The sequence below is a fragment of the Squalius cephalus genome (assembly GCF_949319135.1).
Source record: "Squalius cephalus genome assembly, chromosome: 6".
NCBI classification, from domain to species: Eukaryota; Metazoa; Chordata; class Actinopteri; order Cypriniformes; family Leuciscidae; genus Squalius; species Squalius cephalus.
The window spans coordinates 33,368,957-33,392,493 of NC_137127.1; the positions used below are offsets into that span (position 1 = coordinate 33,368,957).

The 23,537-nt window shown below is 39.5% G+C and overlaps 2 protein-coding genes across 4 annotated transcripts in view; one reads left to right on the top strand and one right to left on the bottom strand.

Moving 5' to 3' along the window:
• Positions 1–21,004, top strand: part of dhx36 (DEAH (Asp-Glu-Ala-His) box polypeptide 36) — a 145,361-nt gene extending 124,357 nt beyond the window's left edge. For both annotated transcript variants that reach the window (XM_079874211.1, XM_079874212.1), the window contains exons 22-25: positions 4,476–4,566; positions 14,244–14,361; positions 20,566–20,718; positions 20,824–21,004. In XM_079874211.1, coding sequence (XP_079730337.1) covers positions 4,476–4,566; positions 14,244–14,361; positions 20,566–20,718; positions 20,824–20,991 — 530 coding nt within the window. In that variant the 3' untranslated portion in view covers positions 20,992–21,004. The remainder of the gene's footprint in view (positions 1–4,475; positions 4,567–14,243; positions 14,362–20,565; positions 20,719–20,823) is intronic.
• A 153-nt stretch (positions 21,005–21,157) lies between these two features.
• The window catches only part of LOC307160261 (rho guanine nucleotide exchange factor 26-like), a gene marked incomplete at its 3' end in the record, with an annotated part of 106,440 nt that continues 104,060 nt past the window's right edge, over positions 21,158–23,537 (bottom strand). The window contains exons 14-15 of one of the 2 annotated variants that reach the window (XM_079874213.1): positions 23,414–23,515; positions 21,158–21,870 (exon numbers count right to left, since the gene is read on the bottom strand). In XM_079874213.1, coding sequence (XP_079730339.1) covers positions 21,728–21,870; positions 23,414–23,515 — 245 coding nt within the window. The remainder of the gene's footprint in view (positions 21,871–23,413; positions 23,516–23,537) is intronic. The other variant, XM_079874214.1, reaches the window with a different exon arrangement.

Consider the following 23,537-nt stretch of genomic DNA (forward strand, 5'->3'; position numbering starts at 1 on the left):
TGATCCTGAAAATTCAGCTTTGCATCACCAAAATAAATGATAATTTAAAGTATAATAAATTGAAAACCACTTATTTTAAATTGTAATAATATATCACAATATTACATTTTTTTTCTGTATTTTTGATCAAATAAATGCAGGCTTGATGAGCAGAAGAAACTTCTATCAAAAACATTAAAAATAGTAATGTGTCCAAACTTTTGGCCTGTACTGTATATTTAATGTAAACTTTAATAATCATAATTAATAAATCACAATTCCAATTCCAAGGGAATAATCAGCAATTATGATTTTTGTCATAATCGTGCAGCCCAAAGGTGAAGAAACCTGTTTATTATTTATTCATTTGATTTTGCAACTGTTCACTGAAATAGCCGGTTTCAATTAAACTACTTGTGACATGTCATATTTGGCTTTGACTTTGACTGAACATTTGCTCTCAGTTTACGGAAACAATATTGGGATATATATCGTATATCGATATTCAGCCTAAATATATCGGGATATGACTTTTGGTCCATATCGCCCAGCCCTAAAGGTAGCCCAGACAGCAGAACTCAGGGCTGAGGTTCTCTGGTGCCTGAACATCGCAACCAACCATCATTCATATAATCGAATGAGGGCATTGGGGAATTGTTCGAAAACATGTTCACTGACTCCGATATAGCCGAAAGTTTTGCGTGTGGCAAGGATAAAACTAATATGTATGATGGGTGTGACAGTGTCACACTTATACCTTATAGTAAGTAGTAAGTGGTGCTTTGCATACCCCTCCCACACCCCCCAAAAAGGGCTGCTGCTTGATGTCGTGTTGGTAGTAAAAAATATTGTGGAGGTAGTAAAAAAGGTAGTAAAAGGTAGTAAATTCATCTCTATGATTCCTGCATATACCCACCATGATTTATCTTAAAATTAATTAATTTCCTTAACATGCTTAAACATTTGTTTACAAGTTCTTGGTAATTAAAGTGTTTAGAAACCAAGTATTTGCATTTCTTTTGAGTTTTTGTAAATAATGATCTCATTTTTTGTTCTTTAATTTCTGAGTTTCCTTCTTAAATCTAGTTAACAGACTTATTTTTCCTGTAAATCACATAAAACTGATTGAAATGTTTTAAAAATATAATTTACTAAAGCATACTGTATCAGTGATTCATATTTCAGCCACAGAAATAAGATATTTTATTTTAAATGTAATACAGTGATGGCTTTTATTGGTCTCACCACATAAGTGGTCGCTCCAAATGACACGAAGACCTTATATAGTTGAAAATCTATTTAAAGAGATCAATGAACAATACATTTTATACAAAAAAATAGATTTAAACCAGATTTTATACAAATTTCACAGAATTTTCCTGAACATAAACATTTAATAAACTTTTTTTTATAAAAATCACATCACAAACACAAGTGCACCATTTAATTTAACTTGACTTAGAATTTCTTTCTAACAAATAATGTTATAGATATAAATTATTTCATAAAAGTATTGTATACAGTTAACATTTGGGGTCAATATTTTTTTTTTAAGTAATTAATACTTTTATTAATCAAGGACACATTCAGTGTCACATTCAGGCGCAGGCTATAATGTTCCGAAAGATTATATTTCAAATACTGTAAAGGCTGTTCTTTTGAACTTTCTATTTATCAAATAATCCTGACATATAAAATGTATCACAGTTTCCACAAAAATATGAACATTGATAAAAATCAGAAATGTTTCTTGAGCAGCAAATCATTAGTGACTCTGGATCACAAAACCAGTCACAAGTCGCACAGGGTATTTGTGGCAATAGCCAACAATACATTGTATGGGTCAAAATTATCGATTTTTCTTTTATTCCAAAAATCATTAGGATATTCAATAAAGATCATGTTTTATATTTTGTAAATTTTTGTAAATTTATTTTTGTGAGTGAATATAGCAATATCGCAAACATAAATGGACAACTTTAAAGGCGATTTTCTCAATGTTTCGATTTTGTAGCACCCTCAGATTCCAGATTTTCAGTTGTATCGGCCAAATATTGTTCTATCTTAACAAATCATATATCAATAGAAAGCTTATTTATTCAGCTTTCATATGATGTATAAATCTCAATTTCAAAAAATTGACCCATGTGACATTGACCCATTGAGTTGTTTTCTGGTCTAGGGTTACATATTAGAATGATTTCTGAAGGATCATGTGACACTGAAGACTGGAGTAATGATGCTGAAAATTCAGACCTTCCCCAGATCCTTCTGGTTCCGGGGCTGTCGCTGGGCAATACGGACTTTCAGCTCCCTCCAAAGATTTTCTATTGGGTTCAGGTCTGGAGACTGGCTAGGCCACTCCAGGACCTTGAGATGCCTCTTACGGAGCCACTCCTTAGTTGCCCTGGCTGTGTGTTTCGGGTCATTGTCATGCTGGAAGACCCAGCCAAGACCCACGAGCCACGAAAATTCATAAATTACAGTTTACTATATATTCACATAGAAAACATATTTTAAACTGTAATAATATTTCACTCTTCTCCTATCAAGGTACTCTGCTCTTGCTGCAGGGTCAGAATTTTTTCGCTTGGCAGTGGCATCTGGTAAAATAGATTAAAATAGTTTTAAATAAATAAATAGGCAATAATAAATACACTACAAATAAATGCATTATTACTAAACTGAAATTACATTCTCTACTTTTTTTTTTTTTTTTGCATTTTCTCATATTGTACAAAGAGTAAACATAAACTGTCTGAAATATATAAAAAAATATCCCAAATTGCATAAAAATCTATTCCAAATGATACTAAAGTAAAGTACTTTTTTATATAAACCATCAATTGAATATAAAAGCATAAAACTGCCAATCTAGGACATATATCTATCATGGAAAACAGTCTGCAGTGGTCGCACCACATGATATTTTCAAATTCAGTCATAATTTACAGGCACAGAATTGGCCACCTAAACAAAACAAGCTAGCTTGCCAAAAAAGGTCACTATGAAATTTATAATAAAAATATATATTTGTAGAAATAACTTTAATATTAATTTTTTTTGGAGGTCATACCACATGACATCCAAATTTGGCAACTACATACCAACCATTACAAAGGTTTATTTTTTTTTTCCAATTTTAGAGAATTACAAACCTGCTTGCTGCTTCCATGGGTCCTTGGTAATTGGTTTATGATGTAACTTCCTGTGTTTGAATAGTTTTCAACATAATGTCATGGTAAATATCATGGTCGCACCACATGATATTTCATAAAATGGACATCATCGGACAAAGTTTGTTTGTATATTATGATGGAAATATAAATACAAATGCTTTGATTTTTTTTTAAAGGATTACAAAACATTTTGGAAATCATGCCAAATAGTGCAGAATATAAATTTGAATAAATTCAGAGTAATTTCAAAGATGTTTTCAAAACAGAAGTTATGGCCGGACGGTCGCGCCACATGATGTTTTGACACTTTAAATAACAAACAAAAAAAAAACAAATAAGTAAAGGTTTTTGAAAAGTTAAAGTGAGTACATACATGGGAGAGGTACTACAAATATGCAGTATCTTTTTAGGCATTTAAACCCATTTTTGCCTGAAAAAATGCAATCGGACAGAAAATTTAGGCGTCACGTCATTGACCCGTATTCAAATGCGCATTCCTTTGGACTGAACACATAATGCGCATATGCGCGACGTCTGCGTTTTTGAGGTTTGCGCAGAGATAACGGATAATCGTTTGCACCTTTGAACCTATTTCAGGGAGTAGCGTTCTCGAGACACCAGGCACTGTTTTGTGCAGATGGGCGGCCGGAGCACATTAAGGGTTTTCTGTTAGAACGGTGTTGTGTTAGCGGCCCCTAAGTTATTAACTAATGATCTTCGCAATGTAAGTGAATCAATCAATCAATCAAAACTAACTTTAGCTGGACAATAACTTTATCCTAGAGCTGTTGTAAAGCCAAACAATCTTTTACAGTAATTTCCTATTATCACTGTAAAGCTGCTTTGAAACAATCCATATTGTTAAAAGCGCTATATAAATGAATTTGACTTGACTTGACTTAACTAAGGGAATAGATCTACATATAATACTTTAATCAACGTTTTTCACAATAAGTTAATCTCGGCAGATGTAATAGTTAAAACAGTAAAATAAAAAGTAATATTTATTATGCAACAGTGTTATTACCAAATTATAGCAGTTTTTACATTGAAGTCTTTAAAGGAGATATGCCACTTAAATTGAGTGTTTATATCAGAGGGCTAAAATGAGGGTAAAAATTTGACTTTTTTTATTAAAAAAAAAACTTTTTAATTTTAATATTTTATTTCTATATCTTAAAATAGAAATAAGTATTTTATACTATTATACAATTTTGATGTAAAAATTTGTTTCTAGCTCAGTTTTTCTCTCTGCTCTGTGTCTATTTTCCTATTCACATTTTTATACCAATGTTCTTCATTATTTATTTTACTCAGAGAATGAGAAGCTGATTAAGGCAGTGATAGTTGCAGGACTGTACCCAAAAGTGGCCAAGATTCGCTCCAGCCATAGTAAGAAGAGACCGATGTAAGTGGCATGGATTTCTCCTATTGCTTGTTTTTGTATGTTTATTTTGGATTATGTGGCCTCCATTCTTCAGTTCATTGATAGGCCTGAACCTCAATTGAATACTTACAGACTGTCACTTGCTGCGTTTCCATTACCCTTCAAATTGCGCAAATTGATATTGCGAATTGCGAATTTTTTTACTCTAAAAGTTTTTACACTCGCATGAGGTGGTTTTTCAGGCAATTCGAAAAAGGAATATTTTGCAAAACTGCAATGGAAACAGTTTTTGAAACAAAAAAGCTTGTTGAATTGCACTACTTGAAAAAATATGCATTGCATTAACCTTGCTTGCATTTTAATGCATTGTATTTTTAGGGCTTGCATTTTTATGGGCTGAAATTCAACATGGTTTTTAAGCATTTAAGCTGTGAAATATTTCAATTTAAAACATTTCACACACGTTTTCATTATTATAAATCCAATAATCCATATTCACCTTTCAGATTCCCCTTCCAAAATGTAGGAAAAAAATACAACCTATAATATTTATGAATGAATGACTCTCTCACCCGTGGCTATATAATTTGCTTCGTCAACAGCCGCTTGAAACACCTGCTGGTGAGGTTGACTAACAGCTATGGAGATTATCAATCTGCAATCTACTGATATTCCTGCCGCTCCCGGATGTCAATTGTTGAATTATCTGTCGAATTTGAACCACTGAATTTATGGAAGCGAATTTGTAAAGCAAAATAAAATGGACTGAAAATTGCCTGTCGAATATTATAGGTTGTATTTTTAAACAGAATGAACATTTTGGAAGGGAAATCTGAAAGGTGAATAATGGATTATTGAATTTTTATTAATGAAAACGTGTGTGAAATGTTTTGAATTGAAATATTCACAGCTTAAATATACAACCATGTTGAATTTCACCCCATAAAAATGCAAGCCCTAAAAATACAATGCATTAAAATGCAAGCAGGGTTAATGCAATGCATATTTTTTTCAAGTAGTGCAATTCAACAAGCTTTTTTGTTTCAAAAACATTTGTCATTATTTTACTTCCATATACAGGTCACCTGAAGTTGATGGCGCGGTATGTTTGGACAGAAGACGAGACAGAGTTCTTCATTAAACTCATAAAAGACAAAAGTATTACGGGAATACTGGATTCTAAACAACAAAGAAATGCCACAATTGGTCAGATAGAGGGAGAAACACCTCATATGTTCTGCTCCCAAGTATAAGTGGCTTTCCTTGCCGCTTAATGCTTGGATAACATGCCTACGTCTCTTTCAATTAAAAATAATGGCTAGTGCGGTGGCTGAGATATACGTAAACCTACCAACATTCATAGGCATGATTTTTGGAATGAGTTATCGCAAGAGAAAAAATTGCATTTTAGTCGCATTACATTGGTTAATGGAAACGCCGTAATTTCCCAATAGCTTTTTATCTACATTTAGAAAATATTGCAAAAGTTTTGTGCAAATCTGTAATGGAACCGCAGCTACTGATGGCATTATCCCAATTTAAGACATCTTCAAAGACCGTAAGTTATGAATATAACTATGGATCTGTGAGACCTCACTCTGACCGTCACTACGGTCTAATAGGATGATAACCTTCGTTCCGCCTTCTCTCGAGACCTTATGTAAACAAAGTCATGCCCATGACCCCGGAAGCGGAACGTCACACGCTATAAAAGGCGAGTTAAACTTCCGACTCGTTCTCTTACCTTGAACACCCTAGAATTCCGAGCGACAAGAATAGTGGCGGTCATCCTTCGGTCTCACAGATCCATAGTTATATGGATGATAGTTATATTCCATAACGAAGTTATGATCGTAAGATTCATAACTTACGATCTGTTTCGACCTCACTCTGACCGTCACTACGGTCTAATAGGATGACTCATGTCAACAGGGTCGCGAGAAACTACAGACTCCGAACTATTCAAACATCGCTGGGCAACAGACATCAAAACTGCCGTGCTGACAGGCGTTGTGCTAGTTACGTCAACTCTATTAAAAATTAGCAAATGTACATGGTGTAGACCATGATGCTGCAGCACAAATCTCCCCCACCGGAACTCCTTTTAGTGCGGCCCATGAAGTAGCTACACCTCTGGTTGAGTGGGCCCGTATTCCCATAGGAACTGGAAACCCTCTTTCTGTATAAGCCTGGAAATAACCTCAACCAACCAATGTGACAAACGTTGCTTAGAAAGTGGCAACCCTAGTCTGGCCTTTCCATAGCAAACAAAAAGCTGAGAATGAGACTTCCTCAAGGCCTGAGTAAAGTTTACATAGGTGCGTAATGCCCTTACTGGACAAAGGGTGAGCAAATTCTGCTGATCTGCCTGTGAAGAAGGGGGTTGAAATTGAATTAACTCCAGAACTTGATTTCTGAACTGAGGATTAAGTACTTTAGGTAAAAAGGCAGGGTTGGGCCAGAGTGTCACTCCTGTGCCATCCGGCCTCCAACGTAAACAATCCTCACTAATAGATAGCACACACAATTCTCCTACCCTTTTAGCAGAGCATATAGCCAAGAGAAAAGCTGTCTTGAGACACAAAGCTTTAAAATCTGCATCCGCCATAGGCTCGTATGGGGGCTTAGTGAGAGAGTCTAGTACTAAAGGCAAATCCCAATTGGGTACCCGCAAAGTGCTATTTGGACATAAGCGACGAGCTCCCTTCAGGAACTGACCTACCAAGGGATGTCGGCCTAATGCTGCGTTCACACCAAACGCGAAAATGCGTCTGGCGCGAGTGATTTCAATGTTAAGTCAATGGTAAGACGCGTTTACGCGCGTCTGGAGGTCTTGCGGCGCGAATGAGGCGTTTAGCGCGGCGCGGTAGACGCGAATTCGCCTCATTCGCGCGTCTAGTTCGCGCGAATGACGCGAATTGAGCGTCTGGCGCGTTTCGCGCGTCAAGCGCGAAATGTGCTTTTTGTGCATCACGCGTTTGACGCGAATTCGCGTCTGCCGCCTGAGTTGAAAAATCTGAACTTCTGCGTCAATTCGCGCCGCGTTAACCAATCAGGAGCCTGCCTGCTTGCTACTGTCACGTGGTGAACTGACATTTTAATGTTATTTTATGTTTGGCCTCAATAAATTATTTAGTAATATGACTAAAATGCACAACAAAGCAAATCTTTCACATAAAAACTCGATTTCAATATGAGAGATAGCCTACTCATTTGTATTGAATGCTATTTATTCCATATCTATTCTAGATTAGCCTATATGAAACTTTATTAATCTAATGTAAAGACACCAAACACAATTAAGTGTATAAAAACTTTTCAAAAAAATCACAGGACAGGTTTCACTTTTGGAGGCTGGCTCCATTTATTATCAAAACAAAAATAAATGACAGATTAGGTGCGGGAGAGGGTGTACCTCGCACCGGACTGTACAGCGCGGGCTCGTCATGCAGAGACCACTCGAGGCCGAGGCTTTATATGGCCTACGCTGTCCTCGTCAGCGTCCTCACCGTTAGGTCCACCAAACCTACCTCCTGGAGCAAATTGTGAAACTCCTGAAACCCTCCGGAGGTTTTGGTGGACCCGAGTACAGCGACGATGTCCCCTACGCAGCTGTTTCTGCTCTTCAGAGCATATAAGAGCGGTGACTCTCTCGATTAATGCTAATGCTAATGCTCGATAAACATCTAAAAAAGATGGCCGCCAACAGCTTTCGAAACTTTCGCCCCCGGACTTCGCCTTTGACGCGCGTGACGCGCGTAAATTTCGCTTCAAACTTTTGATTTTACGCGCGTCAATTTCGCTCTTGACGCGCGAATGCACACAAAGTGGTCACGCGTATAACTAGACGCGGCAGGCGCGAATTTTGACGCATTTTCGCGTTTGGTGTGAACGCAGCATAATGGCTGGCCATCCACTCCCCTATGAGATGCTGAAATAGATGAAGCATAAACCCTGATTGTGCTGGCTGCTTTGCCCTGATCCAGTTGAGCCTGCAGGAATCTAAGGACAAGTGGCACAGAGCAGGTTATTGGATCAACATTCAAGCCTAAACACCACTCTGAAAAAATTCTCCACTTTATGGAGTAATTAGCCCGAGTAGATGGAGCTCTGGCGTTATTCAGTGTCTCACGTACAGTTTCATCTAGCTGTTGAGGGATGGACTCTGCAGAGGCCATACCCACAATCGCAGTGCCATCGGGTTTGGATGCCAAATCTGCCCGTCTATTTGGGATAGGAGATCCACCCGTGATGGAAGTTGCCACGGAGGACCCTGAACCAGCTGAACTAGGTCCGAGAACCATGGTCTTCCTGGCCAGCGTGGAGCAACTAGTAGAACTGTGCAATGACCCTCTCTGATCCTCTGGAGGACTTGGGAAATCAGAGGAAAGGGGGGAAAAGCATATAATAAGCCTGTCGGCCACTCTTGCGACAGAGCATCCAGGCCTAAACTGCCCTCCTGTACCGTGAGGGAGTACCATCCCAGGCAATGGGTCGTTTCCCTGGAAGCAAAGAGATCTACATGAGCTGTCCCGTATCGGGTCCAAATTTGGGCTATTACCTCCGTGTGCAACCGCCATTCTCCTGGAAGAGGCCCTGTTCTGGACAAAATGTCGGCTGCTCTGTTTGTCACACCCGGGATGTGGATTGCTCTCAGTGAGGACAGCCGTGGCCCGGTCCACGTCAGCAGGTTCATTGCCACCTGTAGACAGCGTAGTGATTTCGTCCCTCCTTGGTGATTTATGTGGTAAACTGCTGAGGTATTGTCCGTTCTCACTAGCACATGCTTGTGGCGAAAAAAAGGTAACAGACCCTTGAGAGCAAGATGAACAGCCCTCAGTTCGAGCACATTTATGTGTTCTGATGACCAATGGGGATCCCATTTGCCCCTTACTGACCTGCCTTCCCAAACGGCTCCCCAGCCTGTCAGTGATGCGTCTGTTGTTGTCACTGATCTTCTGTGAGGAAGATTGCCCAGTGGGGTTCCCTTGCGGAGAAAGTCCTTGTCCCTCCAATGGAGTAAGGCCCGCATGCAGGCCTTTGTCACCAACAGCTTCGTTCTTCTGCCCTTTTTTGGATGAAGACGAAAAGAATTGAACCATCTCTGTATCGGGCGTGTCCTCAGTAGGCCTAAGGGAATCACTATTGATGCTGCCGCCATCAGTCCTACCAGCTTCTGAACCCTGTGGGCTGTCACCAGCTTTCCTTTCTGGATGTGACCTAATGCCTTCTCCAGGCTGTCTATTCTCTGGGGAGTGAGACATGCTTCCATTGTTATGGAGTTGAAATATAGCCCCAGGAATTTCACCTGCTGTTGAGGCTGGAGACTGCTCTTCTTCCAGTTCACCATGAACCCCAGGGACTGAATGTGAGATAGTACCTCCTCTGTGTTCCTGATCACCTGCTCTCGAGAAGGAGCACAAATTAACCAATCGTCCAGGTATAGCAGGATTTTGATACCTCGCAGCTGAAGGGGAGCTAGGGCGGCTGAGATCACCCGAGTAAAAATTCTCGGTGCCAAAGACAGGCCGAACGGTAGAACCTGGAACTGAACCGTCGGAACTGTAGCCGATACCCGTGAGTTATTGTAGATAAAACCCACTGGTCTGAGACCACTCTCTCCCAACTGGCCCGTGAAAGTTGAGAGGAACAGTCGACGGTCAGCCCCTGACCCCTATGCAGGGCCGCCATCACGTCCTGCACCCCTTCGTGAACCTCTCTGTTGGGTTCCCCCACGGGACTGAAATCTCCTGTGGGGATAAGTGGCAGAATTTTGTCTTTGGCCACGAAAGCTCTGCCCTTGAACACTAACAGGATTGCCACTCATTTGTCTAGACCAAGCAGGTTGCTGTGGTCTTTGTGTTTCTCGAAACCTTGGTCTGAAGACTGGAACTGGTTTATGACAAGCCCGCTGGACAGCTTCTCTCGTTGTAATGGAGCACTCAGCCTTATCCAGCACCTCCTGAGAATCTGAATTAAAAACGTGACGGGAATTACTGGCAAATTCATTAGTTCGCTTCTTATGGTCTCTGGCAAAGAGGTTTGTGCCAGCCATATCTGTCTACGACATAAAACAGCCGAAGACATAGCATCCCCCACATCACGTGTCAATTGTGAGTGGGCTGCCAGAGCAGAATCAACAAGGTTCCTAGAATCCTGGTCATCCGAACTTACGGTTTTCCGTAAGGCTGCTAAGAGGATAGCCAAAGCATTGCCTGTACGAGCTGCAGGTGCAGTGGCATTAAAGGATCGTGAGATCAAACGGTCAGTTTTCGCACACTCCTTCTTGGGACAGCGAGGGTTAGCTGATGCATAGGCTGGTCCTAGAGTTGTCCATGATGCTATTTCTTGTTCTACCGGTGGCATGTCCCCCAGTCCAGTTTCTTTTGGGTAACGGGCATTGGCCAACCGTCTGCAGCCTGCATTGAATTGAGGCTTCTGAGATGGTTTCTTCCATGCTGTCCTCAACATTGAGGTATAATCATCTGCCACTGGAATGCAAGATGGAGAATTAGTCTGAGGTATGCCTTCCCAGACACCCCCAACAGGAGCAGGGTCAGACACAGAAGGCTGCAAACAAAGAATTTTTGCTGCACTAAATACTCTAGCAACAAGAGAATTTGCTGGAAAATCATCCTTCCCAGTTGATTTGCCATCTACTTCGGCAGAATCTGAATGGGGTCCTTCTCCTTGGCTCCCTCCTTCTGCCTGCAGTGCATTATCAACCAGCGAGTGGGGAGCAATAAGAGATAATACATCAGCATCTTCTGCGTCAGTGTCAGGATTACCCTGCTGCGCAGGTGGAGGAACGCATTCCTGACCAGAAGGTAGTGATGGTGAAAATGAGTGGCAAGCTTCAACTCTGTCCATCCTCTGTGCTAAACTCTGAATTGCAGCAAGGATCTGTAGTTGAGTGTCTGTGTTGCCACCCTCCGCTGGTGGAGCAGGAGTTGGGTGTTTAGCCACTTCCACCACTTTCTCATGGCCTGATCTGTGTGATTCATGGCGATCATGTGAGTGCCTGCGAGAACGCTTATGACTATGCCTGTCCGATGAGCGTTCCCTCTTCCTACCACGTTCAGGTACAGAACTGCATACTCTATTAGCGCGGTGAAGTCGTTCCCCTCTGGGCAGGTCACAAGCCGCACTGCAGGGATTATCCACATCCTCTCTTAAATGAGCCATCCCCAGGCATGAAGGGCATTCCCTATGTCCATCACGAGGGTCCATTGCTGTTTGGCAATATCGGCAACAATGAGAGTCCATAATACCCCCACACCAGGTAAGGCCACACACAATCCCACTGACTGCGCACAGCAGTAAAGGGTATATCAAGCCCACACAAAGCAAAGAAGGCCTGCACTTAGTACGCGAACGTATTTAGCAGGCCTATATCAACCCCCCAACAGCTGCGAACAGTGATATAGGGCTCCAAAAGGAGAAAATACTCACCAAAATTTTGTAATGAAGTATATTCACTAGGTTACTGATGGATACTCTGAAAGAAAACAGAAATAACCCATAATATTGAATGGCTAGTATGTTTAGAAACTAGCCTCAGAATATCTGAATAATACAATAAACTAATCCCAATTCATAAGCATGAATTGAGTTTTTGTATTGAAATATTGAATGGCTAGTATGAAAACTAGCCTCAAATATCAATATAACATCACAATTCAAGCATTTGAATTAAGTGATTGCACAGATAAACAAAAAATAATACAATAAAATAAAACACCACAATTCACAGGGACATAAGGCACCTGCACCACTTGGGTGATGAATTGAATGGTAAATAACAATATAAGTAGGTTCCTACCTGTACCAGGTCTCTAAAGGCAAGAAAGGTAAAGAGAACGAGTCAGAAGTTTAACTCGCCTTTTATAGCGTGTGACGTTCCGCTTCCGGGGTCATGGGGGCATGACTTTGTTTACATAAGGTCTCGAGAGAAGGCGGAACGAAGGTTATCATCCTATTAGACCGTAGTGACGGTCAGAGTGAGGTCGAAACAGATCTTTGTTCTGTTGTGAAAAATAAAGGGCAGAAAAGATGAAAAGCAAACTCAGATGACAGAAACGGCATGAAAAGATCTGCATGTATTATTGCAATTTAAGATAAACAGTTTTCTATTACAATATATTTAAAAATGTAGTTTATTCCTGTTATGGCAAGCTGAATTTTCAGCATCATTACCTCATTCTTCAGTGTCACATGATCCTTTAGAAATAATTCTTATATGCTGATTTGGTGCTCATCAAACATTTCTTTTTATCAATGTTGAAAACATTTGTGCTGCTTAAAGGAGTAGTTCACTTTCAAATGAAAATTACCCCATGATTTACTCACCCTCAAGCCATCCTAGGTGTATATGACCATTCGGAGAATACAGTTGAAGTTATATTAAAAAATATCCTGGCTCTTCCAAGTTTTATAATGGCAGTGGATTGCAACCAACAGATTGAAGCTAAAAAACGTGCATCCATCCATCATAAACGAACTCCACACGGCTCTGGGGGGTTAATAGAGGCCTTCTGAAGCAAAACAATGAGTTTGTGTAAGAAAAATATTAATATTTAAAAGTTTATAAAGTAAAATAACTAGCTTCCAGGCAAACAAGCATAAGGATTCCACTTAAGTGTAAAGCACAACTTATGCGAGTAATGTGATGTACTGCTGATATTTACGCTACGACATGCTATGCTACGCTACTTCTGACGTCATAAGTTTCGTAAGTTGCGCATTAGGCCGGAAGCTAGAATTTTACTTTGTAACGTGTTAAATATGAATATTTCTCTTACACAAACTCAACGCTTTGCTTCAGAAGGCCTTTATTAACCCACAGGAGCCGTGTGGAGTTCGTTTATGATGGATGGATGAATTGCAATCCACTGCCATTATAAAACTTGGAAGAGCCAGGATATTTTTTAATATAACTCCGATTGTATTCGTCTGAAAAAAGAAAGTCATATACACCTAGGATGGCTGTTGGCGGCAGTGGCTCAGTGGTTCATGTAGGTTGTCTACAAACCGAAAGGTTGGTGATTCAATCCCCGGTTCCACCTGACCAAGTGCCGAGGTGTCCATGAGCAAGACACCTAACTCCAGCTGCTCCCGACGAGCTGGATGGCGCCTTGCATGGCTGACACCGCCGTCGGTGTATGAATGAGAGAGTGAATGGGTGAATGTGAGGCTATGTAAAGCGCTTTGGTGGCCATAGGTCTGTGAAAGCGCTATATAAAATGCAGTCCATTTGAAGGTAAATTTGGGGTGAAATCATGGGGTAATTTTCATTTTAAAGTGAACTAATCCTTTAACACTTTTGTGGAAACCATGATTTATTTCAGGATTGTTTGATGAATGGTGTAAGTGTAAATTAACAGTATTTATTTGAAATTATAAAAGTTTTGATCAAAGTTCTGTCACTTTTTATTAATTTAATGAATCCTTGATTAATAAATATATTAATTATTTAAAAAAATCTTACTGACCCCGAACCTTTGAACGATAGTGTAAATCTGTGATCAGAATTTCTGTCTTCCTAAAATAAGTACAGATTATTTAATTAAATTAACAACATTTCCGCTTACAACTACTTTTTTCTGTTGGAAAAAAAAACTGCTGTGACATTATTGGATTTGTTTGCCCCCCTCCTGGGTGGTTTAAAAATTGAAATTTGAAATTGTGTGGTTTTGCAGGCCAGTGTACACTAAGGCTGATGGGAAAGTTTGTATCCACCCTAAATCTGTCAATGCGGAGGAAACACAGTTCCACTACACATGGCTCATCTATCACCTGAAGATGAAGACCACCAGTGTACGTACCTTTTTTTAAGTGTTTGTAATGTTTTTATCTTTGCTGACGAGTCAAATATTGAGGCTAATTTGTTACGTGTGTTCTGTTTATTTACTTTTCTATTGTTATTGTATTTGTATTGTATTTGAATTGTACTTTATTGTATTTTATTTATCTGGTAGATAGAGCAGTGTTTCCCAACCGGGGTGCTTCGGCATCCTGGTGTGCTGTCTGGCGAGAGCAGGGGTGCTGTGCCTCTCAAACAGCTTGCGAGTGCCAAATGGATTTCTTTTTTGTGGCTTGTTGCTCTTAAACGGTCAAATACTAATACAAATATTGTCTTGTCGAGTATTTACATAAACGCTGGTTATGTCATAAGTGAACGTAAACAGTTCAGAAATGCATGTTCAACAGTATATTGGATCTGTGCGTCAGGTCTTAAAGTGATGGTGAACTTTATGTTGGCTTTTGAAGTTCCACAGAGGGTCCCGCCTTTGAGTTTTGGCTTGACCAATGAGAAAGGTGCAATTCTCAAGCGGTAAAAGTTCCTTTGTTTGAAAAGCTGACTCAAACTGCCAGCTTACTCCAATCATGCAAATGTGTCCATTTATACTCTGATAAATATAACAAACACACACTGCATTCTATGAGAAGGCGATGTCCACCAAAGTGTGAGTCATTAAACGAGGAACATTTTGATAGGAGACACCACCTAGATGGGGCTACACTAAGTAGTAGTTCTATCATCAAGCAGTATATAAAAAGACAATATACAAACAGTAATAATACTCAAAATGTACTGGGGAAATGCCTGTTCATTCATTAGACAGATTTGTAAATGAATTAGTGGAGAGAATTCCATTTATATGGGACTACATGTCTACTACTACTGACTACTACTGTCTTTGAAGTGTGTGAGTGGAGCAGAAGGGTGGTGATTCACAGTGGGGCAGACAGACATAAAGTCTATTTGAGTGAGGAGTTGTGAAGATTAAGGGTAACAATGGTGTGTTTGATTGGTCCTGTCATTACATAGAGTTAGTTTGTGGAGTAAATATACAGGCTATAATCTGTTTGTGTATACAGCTTGTTTTAAAATGGCGGTACCATTTCTGTACCATTAGTCAACTCCGACTGGCACAGACTTTCAGCAACTATTGTCGACTGATCTAGACTGCAAATTGTGGCAAAAGTCATGTAGTGTATTCCAGCCTTTATGAGGATGTGTAAAAAAAAAAAAAAATTATCCCCCAAACCAGTCTGCTCGTGCAGATCACGTCGTCAGCGTGTTCCTGGTCTATGCAGAGTTGTAGACAGACAGTCTTTTTTCAGAAACCACAGGGGTGCAAACACATGTATGGTCAAAAAAGAGAGAGGTAATCGAAGCCCTCGTCCCGCGGCAAATATCCAGATACTACATTGCCACCATCCCCAACCCACCCCTATAGGCACAGAGTCAAATGAAATTTAGAAAAACTATCTGGCACTTCTTCTTCCTGCTTTACTGCTACTTCCTGAAAACAATTTCACCTGATGATTTGAATAGCTCTTTTTGTAAAGAATTAATAATTCTAGGATGATTGGGGTAATTGTGTAGGGTAGGCTTAGTGCATCTGCATAGAAACTAATAAACAAAATACAAATATAAATACAATAAAACATAAATACACGAGAAATAAAGCAGTGCTTTGTTTTTCAGGTAAATTAACTGTATTAAGTATTAATACAGTTTATCTTTTGACAAAACGTGATTTTTCTCTTTCTCTTTTGTTGTTTGATTAACTTTGGTGACACAAACAGCTGCAGGTATATTGGGTGCTGTCCCTTTAAGACGAATGCACGTATCTAATACCGGTAATGACACGCATCCGTTTTATTTTGACTGCGTTTACGGGGAAACTCGTTGAGACGGACACTGGCTTTTTTTTTTTTGAGATGGACACTCCACGCCACGCAGAGAGAAATGTGATGCAGTGGCAGATCCAGAGTGAGACAGAAACACTAGTGGTTCACGCTTGCGCACATACTGCTGGTTTGGCGCAGTGTTCTGATTCGCTTATTTCCTATTTACTTGTTGGTGGACGCAATCCAGAATTACTGTTGGTTAAATTATAATCAGACCCTCTCAAACCCATTTCATTTTGGCGTCACTTTGACAGCGAATAACTTTACATCTGAGGCGTTTGAAGACTCCATTTGTCCATTTTTTATTTCTAAAGAAACACGGCAATGTATAAAATGCTCCATTACCTTGTAGCTTATGTTATGGCCCCGTAGAAGCAGTTTTTGTAAAAGTAGGCTAACGATTGCGTCATAACCAAGCGACTCTGTCGCACATTAGAGAGATTACCGTATGGACAGGAGGAGAAGCTCGCTGGCAATCGGGGGGACGTAGAGGCAAAATGACAATATAATTAATCAGAATACCTAGCAAAAGTTGATCCTGCTCCAAGCTCATGGACAATTCCTACTCACACTCTCCGTCTCTGCAAGATTCGGAAGGGAATGATTCAGATTTCTCTTGGCACAGCTAACGTTACTAGAAGACAGACGGGTTGCTCACGTGGTCCGTGTAATGCTGCGTTCACACCAAACGCGAAAATGCGTCTGGCGCGAGTGATTTCAATGTTAAGTCAATGGTAAGACGCGTTTACGCGCGTCTGGAGGTCTTGCGGCGCGAATGAGGCGTTTAGCGCGGCGCGGTAGACGCGAATTCGCCTCATTCGCGCGTCTAGTTCGCGCGAATGACGCGAATTGAGCGTCTGGCGCGTTTCGCGCGTCAAGCGCGAAATGTGCTTTTTGTGCATCACGCGTTTGACGCGAATTCGCGTCTGCCGCCTGAGTTGAAAAATCTGAACTTCTGCGTCAATTCGCGCCGCGTTAACCAATCAGGAGCCTGCCTGCTTGCTACTGTCACGTGGTGAACTGACATTTTAATGTTATTTTATGTTTGGCCTCAATAAATTATTTAGTAATATGACTAAAATGCACAACAAAGCAAATCTTTCACATAAAAACTCGATTTCAATATGAGAGATAGCCTACTCATTTGTATTGAATGCTATTTATTCCATATCTATTCTAGATTAGCCTATATGAAACTTTATTAATCTAATGTAAAGACACCAAACACAATTAAGTGTATAAAAACTTTTCAAAAAAATCACAGGACAGGTTTCACTTTTGGAGGCTGGCTCCATTTATTATCAAAATAAATGACAGATTAGGTGCGGGAGAGGGTGTACCTCGCACCGGACTGTACAGCGCGGGCTCGTCATGCAGAGACCACTCGAGGCCGAGGCTTTATATGGCCTACGCTGTCCTCGTCAGCGTCCTCACCGTTAGGTCCACCAAACCTACCTCCTGGAGCAAATTGTGAAACTCCTGAAACCCTCCGGAGGTTTTGGTGGACCCGAGTACAGCGACGATGTCCCCTACGCAGCTGTTTCTGCTCTTCAGAGCATATAAGAGCGGTGACTCTCTCGATTAATGCTAATGCTAATGCTCGATAAACATCTAAAAAAGATGGCCGCCAACAGCTTTCGAAACTTTCGCCCCCGGACTTCGCCTTTGACGCGCGTGACGCGCGTAAATTTCGCTTCAAACTTTTGATTTTACGCGCGTCAATTTCGCTCTTGACGCGCGAATGCACACAAAGTGGTCACGCGTATAACTAGACGCGGCAGGCGCGAATTTTGACGCATTTTCGCGTTTGGTGTGAACGCAGCATAACGCTTTGCTCGGTTTGAGTCTGCGCGTCAGGAAAGGAAGTGCTAAGAAATCGCTAAAAATGGGCTTCACTTGTCTCAATTGAGTTCCAATGGGGTCGCTGTGTCCATTTCTTTTACTGTCTATGTGTGTGACCAATGTGTTTTGGACGATGCATGGCTTTGGAGACGCTCTGAAGGGAGGGCAGGATCTAATGCTTTTAAAGCTAGCTTTGCTATTGCTAGCCTCTCTGGAATTGCCTACCCTGGTTTAAACAATGAATTTGGATGCTGGATGGGATTTGCGTTGATCTGAAGTAATGCTATGAAGCTTATTATTTTATTTAACCTAATTATAATATTTACAGATCAAACCCTGTGTCCCTAAAAGAAAATATTTAGAGTTTTTTTCTAACAAACAAAAAATCTTACTTTATGAAATATAGAGAACTTTTTACCTTTGAGGATGTCCCCAAAGTGAAGTTTTGTTAGCTTTAGTTTAACAAAACTGTCCTCGGTAAACTCATGCACATACACTTGTGCTGTGTCTCCATTTGCTCATATCAGAGAAAAAGACTACTGTATATCAATTTGTTAAAGAGCTCTGTGTTTAGAGGTTGTGTGTTTGCAGATTAATGCCGCCCCAAATTTAAGTCCATCTTTCATTCAGTTTCTTTGTGCCTTTTACTCAATAGCCTCTCAAAAGAGATCAAAGCTCCTTACCAAATCAAGGAGTATAATTTCTGCCATATCTCTCCTTGCTCAATGAGTCTCACACACGCACAGTTGCACCTGCGGCTGTTTTTGGCAGAAAAATTACTATTTTAACTATTTGGTGACTATCTGTCACAGTGATGCAGATTGAACAGTCCTGTCCTGTGCAGCAGTGTCCCCAGGGTGAGACCTGGCATGCCGGTCTTATTGTCCTTTTCCGAGAAAGCAATACTGGAAATGGAGAGTGAGAAATCAACCTGTGCTAACACTAAAGTCACTCATATCTTTGGTTTTAATCTCTGTTTTTAGTTTGATGTGAAATCAATAATCATGCTTATTTATTTAATTGGTTCACATTAGGGTCCTGACCAGGTTTAGTTTGCGATTAAATGATGGAACATTGTTGCTTACTTTTTTCTTTTTCACCTAGTCTTTCTTTCTTAGCAGTTGCATCGCTCCTTCATAACGATGCAGAAACATGGGTACAGAGTTAAAAAAATCACATGTAGAGGGAGGAAAAAGATTGTTAAGAGTGACAAGGGAGACCCCTAAAGAAAATTGTCGGATAGTGAGATTGAATTTTTAACTTGCTTCACTTTTTATGACGTCCTGAGCAATCCAGTCATTTATATCAGTGCTCAATACTGTGTTCAGCAAATAAAGAAGGGAGGAAGTGCCAAAGAAATGCTTTTCTTCCTCTCTCTTTTCACATGCATTTACACCATTCTGTTTCTGCGTATGGGGATATAAGTCACCCTGCCGCAGGACATTTTCACTCACAAACTCACAGTCTATTTCTCCACTCGCTAATGGAGCGGATTACATTTAAGCACATAGACAGCCTGAAAAAAAAAAAATCTCAATTTTCTTTTGCATGGATGCAATTCTTTTGCAATTTGTTTGCTATTTGTACATTGGGCTAGTTTTGCAAAACTACAAACAGCATTTTGAGTAATGCTTGATACCTGCAAAACTACAAACAGCTTACTGAGTAATGCTTGATACCTGATCAAGTGGGTCAGTGACAAAGTTCAAGATCAAAGATCTATTTTAAAACTCATGGTAAGTTCTTAGAAATGTAATCTGAAATGTAATGTATTCATCTTGATTTGAAAATGAATACACTACTTTTCTAGAAATGACTTTAAAGTCAAGTGGTGTAATATTTCCTTATACACTCAAATTAATTCAGGGTATTATTCTGAATTATTACTAAAAAAGTATTACTAACACTTTATTTTACAGTGTCCTAGTTACATGTACTTGCTGTATTAGTACATTATGCATAATTACAAGCAACTAACCCTAAACAAAACCCTATTCCTAACCCTACCCTATAGTAAGTACATGTTGTTAATTGATATTATGTAAATGTATAATTACACCTTAACAAGGACACCTAAAAATAAAGTGTAACCAAAAAAGGGAATTATAATAAAGAATTATGAACTTTAACCCTTGAATATTATGGTTAACTTTGATTTTTAGCTTTGGCTTTTTTTTTTTTTTTTTTTTTTTTTTGACAACCTAAACTTATGTTACAGAAAGATCAACATAGTTTCAGCCTTTTGGATATTTTTTATTTATTTATTGAGACTTTTTTTTTCTTTTCTTTTTTGATAAGTTGTAACCACCTTGACATTATTACATCACATATATTTTGTAACATATTCGCATAACATTATAATATACATCATTTTGATGTGAGGTAAATTGATTTATATATATATATATATATATATGTATGCATGTATGTGTGTTTTGGGAATAAAAAAAATAATTTCTTTTCCTTCTTTTTCTAAAGATCTTCCTCTACGACTGCACCGAGGTGTCTCCATTTTCATTGCTGTTCTTCGGAGGGGATATTTCCATCCAGAGGGACCAGGACCAAGAGACCATCGCCGTGGATGAATGGATTGTATTTCAGTCCCCGGCGCGCATTGCTCACCTAGTCAAGGTTTGTGTTAATTTGACATGTTTTTGTTTTATATGCCACATGTGACTTGACAGGGCACTCAGTGATGAATTGCAATTATATTTCAAATGTATTCTTTAAATTTAGGAGCTGAGGAAGGAGCTGGACGTGTTACTGGAGGAGAAGATAAAAAGTCCACGTCCTGTGGACTGGAATGACCGGCAGTCTAAAGATTGTGCCGTCATCTCTGCCATAATCGACCTCATCACCACACAGGAAACCCCTGCTGAAGAGCCCAGGAGAGGCAGCCAGTGATCGCAACCACCAGCAGCTTATTTATTTCAATGACATTTAGCTGCCACAGAGAAGACTGGTCTGCTCTCACAGATCTTTTTTTTTTTATCAACACTTGCAAGTGTTGGAGTAAATACTTACAAACATTAAAGATAAGAGAACTATTTTGTCACTTCTTTTTTATTTTAGCGTTGGCTTGAGTTATTGTATGCTTTCTTTACAGTAATTCATTAAATTTACCATAATGTAATAATCCATTTGTCTTATTCCATTAATAATCTCACTTTAAACACACATACATATAGGTCAAGTGAAAGTTTAAGGAATGAAATATCTTTAAATGCACATAAAAACATCTTGAATATGAATCTATATACTGATTATTTCTATTGATTAGTTTACAAATTGAGTATATCTGATACATATTTACATTTGGCATGATTCATGTTTACACTTTCCCTGAGAGTCAATTAATGAGAGTGAATAAGCGAGTGAACATCTCTGTGCTAAAATGTTACTTGCTCTAACAGTGAACTAGGAGGACAAAACAAGAAAAACCCTCTCATATTTTAAAATGAGCTGAGCTCAGTTTATGATCACATAAAATCACTGTTGAATAAAGCAGAATTCCATATGGTGTGTATTTTATCCTTTGTATCCCCTTTTGAAGCAACTAAAGCAGTTACTGCACTGTAGTGTTTTGAGTTCATCCACAGTTTTATCATGTGCTGCGCATTCCTCAGGAGGAGGTAATGTCTCAGACATTGGTCTCTAGGCTTTGCAGACGGTCCATCCGCTGCATGTTTTTCTCGATGGTCGCCTGACAGGTGATGAGTTCAGCACACTCGGCTAAGAACCAGCCCCTCTCTCCATCCCGCAGACGCTCTCCTTCATACCAGCCTGAAACCACAGACAGACATCAATTGAGATTCTTGTGTACACAAACCAGACACTGAACAAAGAAAAAATATTTGACTACAAATAAACAAAATCTGCTGTCGGAGCCATGGCTTAGTGGACAGTAACATGAATGTGCCATTTCTTACAGCAGTTCCCCCTTATTTCCCTTGTATTGCACACTTTCTCTCTTTTTTGCCAGCTTCTTTTATAAAGAACTAAAGAGTCTAGAATTTTGCATGAAACTGGTTAAGAACTTTGCAGCTGTGAAGTTTTAAGAGTCGGGTATCAATCTGATAAACTGAAGTAGTGCTGAGATAAACACTTTCTACTTCAAATTGCTCTCCTTTGAGTATTGTGGAGAGCTTTTGGAAAGGATGAAATGTTTAAAAATAAAACGGCCTGCTTTCAACTGTCTTTTGTATATTTAATGGCCATTAAAAGATTCAAGGGGCCTTTGAAGCCCTATCCCATGAGCCCTGGCCTTTCAACATGAAAGCCAGCCAATGAGTAGCAACCAGAGCGAGACTGTCGTTTGACCCTCTGACCAGCACCATCAAAAATGAGACCTTCAGCTGAGCCTCACATGAAAAGACATCCCTGTGGTTACAGGACTACTCGGTCTGGGACAATAGTCATTATCCAATAACCACAGAACTGTTCTCTGAAGAACTTAAATCTGACCTCTTGCTTGTGTTTGTGTCGAGAATTTAGAAAATAGAAAGTACCAACTTAGTCAGCATGAAGAAAGATTCTTTAAAGCAGTGGTTCTCAACCTTTTTGACTCCAATTACTTTTTGACTCTTTTAATTTGAATGAACGGAAGTTAATGCATACATCCGCACGAACATCCACACACATTTTGACAGTTTTTTTGTTTGTTTGTTTTTATGAGGAGACATTCTAATCTTTTTTCCATCGCACTGTGAATAAAACTGGCCAACCAATAAGAATTGCAATTTTGGTCATGTGCCTGTTACATAAAACTATAATTTGGTGGCATTCACAAACAGACTATTTTGCTGTGACAGTAAATACTAAAGGAAGAATCCAGATCCAGCTTTCTTTCTCTATACTCTTGGATTTGGTGTAGTTGTATAAACATCATAGTAAATAAAAAAATCTGAACCGCTGTTTGAAAACATGTATTTGTTTGATGATGTTTCTTCTCTGTGCAGTGTCAGAAATTAAAAGTTGTGCAAGTTGCTGCCCTTGTGTGTGTGTGTGTTTTTTTTTTATTACAACATTTTGAACAATGTTGAAACACAAAGACAATTATGACAAATATCAGTCATAGCAAATCAAACATCAGAATATACATTTGGTGTATATTAGTGGATAGCATTGTACATTGTCCTTGTGTACTGCTGTATTTCTACTTTTCCGTAGTGCCACCCACTCTCAAATGCATTTTCATTCAGTCAGTCTGCTGCTTTTTTTTATTTTGCATTGATTTGAACAGACATATTGAATGACAAAATCAGACTGAATTATCGTTTTGGTGTGAAGAATGAGAAGAATGGAAGAATAAGGGGGGTGATCTCACCGTCCACTATCTGTGACAGCAACACCACATCAGCAACCTGTAGAGAGAGCTCATCCGGCTGCCTGGCTGTGTACGTCCTCGTCACCTCCACCTGCATGGCGTCTAACACAGAAATACACACATT